Source organism: Narcine bancroftii, chromosome 3 (assembly GCF_036971445.1).
Source record: "Narcine bancroftii isolate sNarBan1 chromosome 3, sNarBan1.hap1, whole genome shotgun sequence".
Classification (NCBI taxonomy): Eukaryota; Metazoa; Chordata; class Chondrichthyes; order Torpediniformes; family Narcinidae; genus Narcine; species Narcine bancroftii.
Genome location: NC_091471.1, coordinates 159060324 through 159072669, shown reverse-complemented (window position 1 = coordinate 159072669; position 12346 = coordinate 159060324). Strand labels below are relative to the sequence as shown.

General features: G+C 37.0%; 1 protein-coding gene across 6 annotated transcripts in view; it reads left to right on the top strand.

Moving 5' to 3' along the window:
* Positions 1-9334, top strand: part of mttp (microsomal triglyceride transfer protein) — a 71230-nt gene extending 61896 nt beyond the window's left edge. For 3 of the 6 annotated variants that reach the window (XM_069925616.1, XM_069925617.1, XM_069925618.1), the window contains 2 exons: positions 6622-6792; positions 7446-9334. In XM_069925616.1, the coding sequence (XP_069781717.1) occupies positions 6622-6792; positions 7446-7611 (337 nt within the window). In that variant the 3' untranslated portion in view covers positions 7612-9334. Of the gene's footprint in view, positions 1-6034; positions 6116-6621; positions 6793-7445 lie in introns of those variants that run through there. The other 3 variants (XM_069925621.1, XM_069925620.1, XM_069925619.1) reach the window with 3 other exon arrangements.
* The last annotated feature ends 3012 nt before the right edge of the window (positions 9335-12346 follow it).

The following is a 12346-nucleotide window of genomic DNA, read 5'->3' as shown; positions in this document are numbered from 1 at the left end:
TCAGATAACTAGCCCAGAAGAAGAGGACCAACACCAAGAAGCCATGCAAAAAAACACCTAGCAAAGTGAGGGAAGCAGCTCAACGAGAAAGTCAGAAGAGACACAGATACAAGGAAGAGAAGTAGAAGACACAAACACAGATGCAGACACAGAAGAAGATCAAGTTCTGCACAGAGGAATAGAAGGTAAAATAAATGGTCAGTATATAGATTTTAAAATTTTCAAGAACAAATGAGAGCATTAAAAGAATGGTTGACATTAGAATTTAGTGAAATGAAAAGAAAAATAAAAAGTACAGAAGAAAAAGTGAAAAGATTAGAGCTGGTCATGACAGAAATAGGGAAAAGAATAGAAAATGTGGAAAAATGAGAAACGGCTGTAGAAATGGAAGTGAATGACTTAAGAAGAAAATTGGAAGAAAGTGATAAAAAAGTTAAAGAGTCACAAGAGTTGTTAGTTCAGAAAAATGATATAATGGGAAAATTATAGTAGGCGAAACAACATAAAGATAGTGGGCCTAAAGGAAAATGAGAAGGCACAAATATGAAAGAATTTATAAAAGAATGGATCCCAAAGGTCCTGGGAATGCCAGAAATACAGGAAGGATTGGAAAAAGAAAGGGCACACAGAACACTAGCCTCGAAACCACAGTCACAACAAAAACCAAGATCTGTTTTAGTAAAATTTCTGAGATACACGACAAGACAATATATACTGGAGAGGGCAAGGAATAAAATTAAAGAAGATAAAAAACCATTGGAATACAAGGGTCAAAAAATATATTTTTACCCAGACGTAAGTTTTGAACTCCTAATGAAGAGGAAGGAGTTTAACACAGCAAAATCGATCCTATGGAAAAAAGGCTATAAATTTATGTTAAGATATCCAGCTGTGCTTAAAATATTTATCCCGGGGAAATATTCTCGGATCCAGAGAAAGCATGAGAATTTGCAGAATGCCGGTAGGACAGGAGAGATGAAGAGATGTAACAAGAATGAAGAACGATGACAAACTACATATAAAGATGTAAAAATAATGTATAAGTAAGAACTAAAGAAGAGAAAGAAAAGGGAAGAAAGGAAGTAAGGGGGGAAAAAGAGGGGGACCTTTGTTAAAGGTGAAAAAAAAAGTCTTTTCTGGAGGGGGTTGGGTGGGAGAGAATAACAGTCACAGCGAAATCAGTTGACGCTTGTGAGTGGGTTCGCAATCCAAATGGAGAGGGGAGTTGTGGTTGCCCGGCAAGGGACAAGGGGCAACTCAGAGAGGGGGTAGGACACTTGGGGTTAAGGGAATTTTAGATGTGGGAGTTGTTGAAGTATTTTATGTTTTAGAAGTGTTGTCATACATTGAAAACTGAGAGATGAAAATGGGGAAAAGGGGGAAGGTGGTGGTGAGGAAAGAGAAATGAGGTATAAACAGAATATGAGATGGCCATGTTGAACTATATGACTATAAATATTAATGGAATACATAACCAAATTAAACAAAAAAGGCTATTAAATTTCCTGAAAAAAGAAAAAAATTGACATAGCATTTGTGCAGGAAACGCATCTAACTGAAGTGGAACATAATAAATTAAGGAGAGACTGAGTAGGGCACGTAGCGGCAGCATCATATAATTCAAAAGCCAGAGGTGTAGCTACATTAATCAAGAAAAATGTACCAATCAAAATAGAGGAGGAAATAATAGATCCAGCAGGGAGGTATGTAATGATAAAGTGTCAGATATATTCAGAATTCTGGAATTTGGTCAATATATATGCACCTAATGAAGAGAATCAAAAGTTTATGCAAGATATTTTTTTGAAGATTGTAGATACGCAGGATAATATATTGATAGGAGGGGATTTTAACCTTAATTTGGATCCAACGTTGGATAAAACTAGACAAAAGATGAGCAAAAAGAATAAAGTGGCCAAATTTATGGTTAAATCAATGCAGGAAATGAAACTTGTGGATATATGGAGGAGGCAGCACCCAAGGGAGAAAGAATACTCATATTATTCGAGTAGGCATAAAACATACTCAGGATTGATATGTTTTTGTTGTCAGCCCATATTCAAGGGAGAATTAGGAAAACTGAATATAAAGATAGATTGCTATCTGATCACTCACCCCTGTTATTAGCAATAGAGCTGGAGGACATCCCACCAAGAACATTTAGATGGAGATTAAACTCCATGCTACTTAAAAGACAGGAATTTAGAGAAGTTATTGAACGGCAAATTAAAACGTCCTTTGAAATAAATACGGAATCAGTGAAAGACAAATTTATATTATGGGATGCAATGAAAGCCTTCATTAGAGGGCAGATAATAAGTTATGTAACTAAGATGAAAAAGGAATACAATCGGGAAATAGAACAGTTGGAAAGGGAGATAGTAAGTACAGAAAAAGAACTGGCAACAAGGGAAGATATAACAAAAAGAAGAGAATTGATGGACAAAAAAATAAAATACAAATGTATAAGGTGGAGAAGAACATAATGAAAATAAAGCAGAAGTATTATGAGGTAGGAGAAAAAACGCACAAAATATTAGCCTGACAACTTAAAACAGAACAAGCTAAAAGAACTATATTGGCATCAAGGAAAAAAGGACAAATTACATATAATCCAATGGAGATTAATGAGAACTTTAAGGAATTTTATGAACAATTATACCAAACTGAGAATGAGGGGAAAGAAGACAAAATAGAAGAGTTTTTAGCTAAAATTGAACTGCCAAAATTGCAAGAAGAGGAGCAAAACAAGCTGATAAAACCATTTGAAATAGAAGAAATACAGGATATATTAAAAAAACTGACGAACAATAAAACGCCTGGAGAGGATGGATTCCCAATAGAATTCTATAAAACATTTAAAGAGTTATTAATTCCTGAACCAGATAGAAGAAACACAAAACTTGCCAGATTCATGTAAGACAGCAATAATTACAGTGAGACAGCAATAATTACAGTAATACCAAAGACGGGGGAAGGATCCACTAACACCAGCATCATATAGACCAATATCTCTACTTAATTCAGATATAAGATAATGGCAAAATTATTAGCAAACAGATTGGCCGACTGTGTACCAAAAATAGTAAAACAAGATCAAATTGGATTTATTAAGAAAAGACGAACAGCAGATAATGTCTGTAAGTTCATTAATTTAATTCATGCAGTTCAAGGAGATAAGATACCAACAGTGGCTGTTGCTCTAGATGCAGAAAAAAACCATTGACAGGATAGAATGGAATTATTTATTCAAAGTATTACAGAGGTTCAACCTACCAGAAAAATATATTAATTGGATTAAAGCATTATATAATAGACCATTGGCGAAGGTGACAGTAAATGGATATGTATCGAACCAAATTAAATTAAGTATCTCCCTCACTGTTCGCTTTAGCAATTGAACCATTGGCAGAACTGATAAGAACAGAAAATAAAATAAAAGGGATAAAAATAAAGGAAAGGAGTATAAAATCAGTTTATTTGCAGATGACATCATAGTATACTTAACAGAACCAGAAATATCAATAAAAGAACTACATAAGAAATTGGAGGAATATGGAGAAATGACGGGGTACAAGATCAACCCCAATAAAACTGAAGCAATGCCAATGAGTAATGCGGATTATACAGAATTTTTTTAAAATCACCATTTAAATGGCAAACACAAGCAATCCGATACCTAGGTATTAGATTAGATAATAATTTAAGCCACCTATACAAATTAAATTTATCAACCATTAATGAAGAAATTACAGGAAGACTTAGAACATTGGAAAGAATTGCCACTAACATTGATAGGGAGGGTAAATTGCATTAAAATGAATGTCTTCCCAAGGATACAATACCTATTTCAATCGTTACCATTTCCCTTAACAGAGAAATTCTTCAATGAACTAAAGAGAATAATAAGGAAATTCTTACGGAAAGGGAGGAAACCGAGGATAGCTTTAGATAAATTAACAGAGTGGTACAAACAAGGTAGTTTGCAGTTACCAAACTTTAAAAATTATTATAGAGCTGCACAATTAAGGTATTTATCAGATTTTTATCAGACAAGGGAAAAACCAGTTTGGACTAAGATAGATCTAGATAAAATAGGGGAGAAGGGACCAGAACATATACTTTATAAGTGGGATGAAAAGCTGGTGCAATAGAAAACTTCACCAGTACTACACCATTTACTCAATATAATTTGGAAGAAGATTCACTTAGGAAAAAAGCAAATTACCAACTACCAGAATTATTACTGACGCAAAATCAACTGACCCCTTTCACAATAGATAACCTTTCCTTTAGAGAATGGGAGAGAAAATTGTTTTTTGGGAAATAATTTATTAACATTTGAACAAATGAAGTACAAATATGGAATAACTCATGGTACAATGTTTGCATACCATCAACTGAAAGCCTACTTAAAGGATAAATTGGGAAGCAGACTGAGATTACCAGAAGGAAGCAGCTTTGAATATGTGATTACAGAAACAACGATAATAAAAAGATTTATAACAAACATGTACATCAAGCTGCAAGAGAACGAAAATTATGAAATAAGCTATAAACCCAAACAAAAGTGGTAAAAAGATTTAAACATAAAGATAAGAAATGAAATATGGGAAAAGTTATGCTCTGGAACTATGAAGAATATAATAAACACAAGGTTACACATGATACAATATAATTGGTTACACAGGTTATATATCACGCCCCAAAAGTTAAATAAATGAGATCCAACGTTATCAGATAGATGTTTTTGGTGTAAGAAGGAAATGGGAACAACAGTATATACAATTTGGGCATGTGAGAAAGTGAAAAAGTTTTGGGAATATCTAAATCAAGTATTAAATAAAATCACAAAAAGCTACATACCAAAAAAATCCAGAGATCTTTCTCATAAGTAATATAAGAAGTAAAGAATTAGGCCGTAAACTGGATGAAGCGCAAAAAAGATTTATTATTATAGCCTTAGCTGTAGCAAAAAAATGTATAATGTAAACTTGGAAATCAGAAGAGAACCTGAGAGTACAGCAATGGTACATGGAAATGAATAAATGTATTCCATTGGAAAAAATAACATATAATTTAAAAAATAAAGTCACATTATTTGAACAAATTTGGGAACCGTACATGGAACACAACAGAGAGGGCTTGCCTCAGACCTCCGCCCCCTAAAATGATAAGAAGACAAAATGACTTGATCCAGTGTGCAAAAGGAGATGACACAATTTTCTTGTTTATTTTCATTGGGTGATGACATTGCTTGATGGTTTTATTGTATTGTATATGTTGAATGTTAAATGGGTTTGGAGGGGGTGGGAAGGGGGGAGGGAAGGTAGGGGGGAAAAAAGGGGAGAAAATGCCACTGTGTATATTTAAGAGGGAAATGTTTGTATGTATTTTGATTGATATGGTTCACAGTGTGAAAAATAAATAAAACAAAATTTAAAAGATATACCAATGCCTCTACTTTCTAAGGAGTCTGAGGAGATTTGGCACCTCGTCTGATACGCTATCAACAGGTGCACTGTGAAATGTATACTGCTTGGTTGCATCACAGCCTGGTTTGGAAATGTAAGTGCAGAAGGCCGCAGAAGATAAAACACATAGCCAGGTCCATCACATGCTCTGACTTCCCATCCATTGCAGACCACTCACTGTGAGGCACTGCCTCAAGAAGGCTCAGGCCTGAAGGGTTGGTTAACCTTTTTACTTCCTATGAATGCTGTTTGACCTACTAAATTTCTCCAGCCCATATGTGAATTGCACAAAAACCCAGCTTGTGCAGATTTTCTTGTTTAACTCCATAAATGACTCCCATCACCCTGGTCATAGCCTCTTCTTACTGCAATCTTCGGTCAGAAGGTACAGACACCTGAAAACAAGCACCTTTAGGTTCAGCTGGATAAGAGCGTGTATGAGATCCCTAGTTTTATAAACAAGGGAATTACTTTACACAAGCCTGCTCACCATTGAGCCCTGTATTCACTGATTTCTACTCAGTAAATATCATCCTTACTTTCAAATTTCTTTCCAACAGCTATCAGGCTCTTGAACTTCCCCTTGTTACACTCACCTGGGGCTTCGACACCAGAAAAGGACTGTATGCATGAGGATAACTGTGAATATTTATTATTTATCTACCTAATTTATTTATTGTCTCTTTTAGTTTCAATTAATTAGTTTACTATTACCGGTATAGTGTTTCTTGACAAATACATCTTTGACTGCAGCAATAAGAATTTTGGTGCATATGTACATTGTGCAATGTGTATGAAAACAAATTCATTACCATTATCCACCTTGCACCACGTCCCACTTATCCTTGAGCCCCATGTTATAAGCTTTTTGTACATCGTGTTCTTTCCTAACTCTCATCCTCATTTCAAATCCCTCCATGGGTCTAACCCTCTCTATAGTTTTGCATTATTTCTTTATAATTCTTTCTTTAGATACTTGAGTAAGCACCTCTTCAGCTGAGAAAAGCTAGACATTTTTTCCACATAAAAGAGCATCAATTAGAATAGAGTGTGGATAAATGTGATGTTAATGAGCACAATGTTGCCTGTTGTGGGTTCATGGTTCATTGTTACAGTCTAAACCAGACATTTTTTATTTGCTCTCAAGGGGTGCCATGGTCATAATTGGCAATATCACAGTGGACTCGCTGTTTGTGCAGAGTGGGGTGGAAGTGAGTGTGGAAACGGAGGCTTTACTTGATTTTGTCTCAACTGTGAAGTTCTCAGAGTACCCATTCCTTGTCTGCATGCAGATGGTCAAAGACCAGTTCCCTCTCAGGTGAGAAGCAAACCAGTTTTATTTTGTTAATGAAAGAGGGGGCTGAAGCATGACTTGATGGAGTCTTTCAAAGTCATGAAGATGTTCAGTTGATGGGAAATCTGGATGGGACTGGAACCAGGATTCAAATGGGTCCAACAGAGAATTCCCAGGGGTAAGGAGGATATGCAACAGACCCTCAAATTAGGCAAAAAAATATAGAAGTAAATAGGATAGAGTGCAAAGGAAAGGGCAGGAGGGAGTCCTTTTGATTATAGAGACATAATGGATCAGCTGGGCCAAGTTTCCAACCTGTAGATGATGCTAGGATTTCAGTACATTTGAGGGATGGTACGAATTTGATGATTAAAATTGGTTGTCTCCTTCTTTCATTTTGTTCTCTGTTAAAGCTGTAGAGGAGGTTCTGTTTAGTATACCATTCACTGCCAGTGGTAGAACTTTTTCTCTATGACCTAAGGATCTTGTAATAGTCCTGGATATTTAGAGTAAAGCAGAGAACATTGAAAGCAGTTAGAGGAAGGAAGGAAGAAAGAGATGTGATTTCTGTTTGATAATCTTTGGAATTCCAGAATATAGCCTTGATTAAAGATTTTGAAGGAAGCAGGCTGAATGGAGTACACCGAGGAGCTTACAATGTACTTCTGATTTTACAGGCAATTTGTGACGAAGTATGAAAGCTTATCATCAGAAAAATCCTATGTCTCTCGGAGAGGCAGGAAAACTGTGGTACCTGGATCAGAGTTCCCTCTCCACCAGGAAAACTCTGACATGTGCAGAAGAGTCTTTGCAATTGAGTCGGACTCATCAAATTGGTTCTGAGATGGGATTGGTGGGGTGGGGTGGGGGAGGGGGGGAAAGAGATGAGAAGGGGTGATTTGTCACTCACTGCAGATACTGCAAGAAATAAAAGCAAACCAGAGATTAATGGAAGCTGGCACCAGCTGCTGAGCAGCCAGAGAGACGAGTCTGAATTGTTAAGTAATTCTAAATGTGAAGAGTTGTCTCATTTTGCCTGTCTGTTGCTGCATTTTTGAAAACTTATGAAGTGAATGGTTTTAACTGACTGAAGGCAGGAAACAACCAAAAAAGGGAAAGTCATCCAGCATTTCTGTAGCACCTGTTGTAATCTCTTTCAAGGCCCCCCCAAAGTGCTTTTCAGCCAAAGAAATACTTTTAAGGTGTTGTCACTCTGGTAAAATAGGTAACACGGCAACCATATCATAGCAAGTTCCCACAAAGAGTGAAAGATAATGCTATAATAATCTGCTTTCATAATGCTGCAATTGAGGTCATCTCCATGACTCTGTTTATCCAACTCCTCACGTGCCCTTGCTTGCTATTAAATATTTTGCTGCTTCAGCTTCCTATTGAATGTTTTAGGTTAAAATTATTTCTTAGTTTTCACTCTCCCTGCCACTATCAGATTGTCAAGAGCAGCAGTTCAGTGACTAGTTTCAGTGGAACAAGAATAGAAAACATTGGGAATATTCAGCAGGTCAGGAAGTACCTGTGGAGAGAGAACCAGTTAATGATTCAAGTTGAAGATCTTCATCAGAATTAGTAAAATAGGAAAACACAGTTAGCTTTAAGCTAGATAGAGTGAGAGGATAAAGGAAATATTTCTGATAGGATGATATCTAGGTAGCTGCGGGGATCCCAATGTTTACAGAGCCATCTGGCAATTTTTTAATAAGAACATTTGGAGAAACCAAGCAATGGGGAATGTTAAAGCTATGGGATGCAGGTCAAAGCTTTTGCTGAAACAAAAGGAACGATGGAAATGATTTCTGATCAGTTTCAATGGGCTATTGAATTATAGACATGGAACAGAAGGAAACCACTTAACCCATGGGGTTATGCATGCTGAAGGAATGGCTTGTCTTCAAGAGTATCTGGCCTCCCTTCCCTCTACAGGACTGGTTTTCCAGGTGATCCATATCTGGGAAATGATGAGCATGAGGTCATTTTAAAGGGTGGACAATGCCAGTGCTTCAGTTACTGGAGAAAGGAAGTTTCTCCCCACAAATTCACTGGGATTTGAGTCTGTGTGCAGGCTGAGGCCATGAGCTGAAAGTCTCTGTGATGGGTCCACTGCAGAAGTTGCCAGGAGTAAGGGGAGCATGTACTGGACAATGTTGGGGAGTGTGGAAGAGCTATTCACACTCCTTCCGTCTGCTCATGAAAACTGTTTTGAGTATTGCCAGTAGAAACTCCTGATACAATGAATAGAAAGGTTCACAGAACCATCTTTTTCTCGAATCCAACCCTGACTAAGATTTAAAACGAGAATCAAGTCTACAGAAAACACACTGTTGCTTCCAGGCTGACATTTAGAATTATTTTTTCCAATTCTGATGAATTTATTTTCCCATTAAGGCTGTGTGTTAATTTAATACCTTTGTGATGTTTACTTTTTTATGTCTATTTAAAGTTTTTTTAAAACAGGGGTGAAATTCAGACACGGTCAATGATATATAATTGGAAATAAAGTAAGTGGTTTGAGTGAAAAGGAATTAAACGCAGTATTTAGACTCTTGTACAATAGCAATGTTTGTGATGTGTTTACAATAATTGTGTGAAATCATTTTGTAGAACATCAATTTTTAAAAATCTCAGCTGGTTTATACTTCCTATAGACACTTCTCCTCACCAATACTATATAACTGACATTTGGGCCTCTGGCCTGGCCTTGCCATCCTTAAATTTTAAAAATATGGATAAACAGTACAGTAACAGGCCATTTCAGTCCATGAGTTCGTACCACCCAATGTATACCCAATTAACCTACACCCCTGGTATGTTTCGAACAGTGGGAAGAAACTGGAGCCCTGGGAGAAAACCCAGGGAGAACATACGATTTGAACCCTCGTCCTGAGCACTTGCGCTGTAAAGGAGTTGCACTAACCACTATGCCAACCATGTCTTTGGCCAGGCATATTCCAAGAGGTCTTACACATGCTCTTACTGATGACATTTTAATGGCGGGTAACAGGAAACTACACTTTATCTGATTGAGTGATTCTCTAACTCTCCCTTGGATATGGGCTGACAACAGGAACAAGTCAATCCTTGAGTTGATTGAGTGATTCTCAATCAAGCAGCACATCTCCAATATTTTCAAAACACAAAAAAAAATCAATTAAAATAAGAGTGATATTTGTTTGGTTCCTGTATGATTTCTGTCCTCACAAAGGCCTGAAGATTCATCTTCAGTTCATGGAGGAGTTGACAACTCCCAGTTAGCAGTCACCTGACATTGTCCGAAATAACAGTTATGTAGGCACTGAAACTCAGAATGGAGCTTGGAAAATTTAGGCTTTGAACCAGATGATCTTCCAGTAATTCCTGGTTATTTCAAACTTTTTTTTATTAAATGTTGAGTAAAATATGGCAATGTCTGAAGCCCAATTACAATATTAAAAATAAAATAGGAACTTTGGGCTGGAATTAAAATAAGGAAATTAAAACTATAATTTTTGAAGAAGACTTTTCTCTAAAAACATAAAAACTAAAAGTTGGGAACATTTTTTTAAAAGTGCTAACAGTACCAAAATGAGAATGGACCAAGATTCAAGATACTGGTATAATCTAACAAAAAGCCACGCAATGTTCCTTGGGACTGAACAGGAAAAAAAACGAAACAGTACAAAGACCCTTTGGTGTATAATGTCTTTGCTGACCATAATGCCAATTTTCACAACTCATCTGCCTGCACGTGCTCTATACCCACTCTCCCCCACACCCTGCCTGTCAATGTGCCTAAGTCCCTTTTAAACATTGCTCTCATATCTGCTTTTCCACTTCCTTGGCACCTATCACTCTCTGTGTAAAAAGAGATCTTATAAATTTCCTTTAAACTTGAATCTTTCTCACCTTAAATCTCTACCCTCTAGTATTTGATATTTCCACCCTGGGGAAAAAGACCAGCTACTTATACTTTCTATCCCCCTTATTTTCTTATAGACTTCTTTCTGATCTCCCCTCAGCAACCTCCATTCCAGAGAAAACAGTTCAAGTTTGGCCAGTCTTGTAGTTTATATCCTCTAATCTTGGCAACATCCTGGTGTATCTCATTTGACCCTCTCCTTCCTATAATGCAGCAAGTAGAACTTCACACAGCACTCCAAATTGGACGAAGCAAAGTTTTACATGGCTGCAATATGACTTGGTAACTTTTATACTGAGAGCCCTGACTAATGAAGGTAGGTATGCCGTTCTTTATCATCCTGTCTACTTGTGTTGCCACCTTCAGGGAGCAATGGTCCCTCTGTAAATCAAGGGTTCTACCATTTGTATAATTCCTGCTTACATTTCATCTCCCAACCCGCATTCGTCCAGACAAAACTCTGCCTTTCCATTTCACTTCCTATATTTCCAATTGATCTATACATTGCTGTATCCTTTGACAATCTTCCTCATTATCCACCACACTGCCAATTTTAGTGTCATCTGTAAACTTGCTAATCATCCCACCTATATTTTTGTCTAACTCATTTTTATCTATTACATAGGTCCCAGCATGTGTGTGAAACATCACCATTCATAGACGTACTGTCAGAATAACACCCCTCCAGCTCTAGCCTGTCTTCTACCGACCAACCTAATTTTTAAAGCAACCTGCCAAATCACTGTGGATCCCATATGTCCGAATCTTTTCAATTAGGTTGAAATCCACAGTGCCTATCATCTAAAATGAAAGACCTTGTTGAATATTTGACTGAAGTCCATATATCCTCTGTTCTATCGTCATCAATCCCACAACATTGAAACTACTCCAACTTATCCATTCTGACTCAAGTGTCTTTCCTAAACTCATCCCAATTTTCTCATTTGGCCCTTATCCTTCCAAAAGTCCTGTCCATGCAGCAGTCCAAATATCTTTTAAGCTTTGTAATTGTCCCTGCCTCTAGCACCTCTTCTCAAAGTCACAAAGCTATGATAATTTTCCGTATTAAGTCCATGCATTTCCAGATATGTGTAGATCCTATCCTTAAGAAACCTATCTAATAATTTATCTACCTCAGATGTAAGGAGTAGGTATAGCCTACTTTACTTTAATCTATAAAATTCAAATCTTTAATCTGGCATTTTGGTGTATTCAATTAAAGTAATAAGGTTAACATACATGAACATGTACAGTTTCTTTGTGAAGTTTTGGATGCTTTAAAAAGTGAACTCTTGGAAAACAACTGATAAGACAAAATTGGAAAGTTGTCACAAACAGACCTCCCAGATTAGACAGAGCCTTACATACCCCTTGTCCAAACTAACCTTCTGCATTCATTGTATGTGGTATGGCCTCCTCATCATCAGTGAAACCAAATGCAGATTAGGTGACCAGTTCGCCAAACACCTGTGCTGTCTGTGGGACTAAACTAGAGTTTCCTGTAGCCATCCATTTCAACTCCCCCAACCATCTCTGTCCTTTGCCTCAGGGTAAGACTAAACATAAATTTGTACTCCTCCTGGACAGCCTTAAATCTAATGGCATGAACAATGGATTTTCTAATTTTAAGTAGTCCCCTACCCCCATCTGATACCACTGATTCAATCT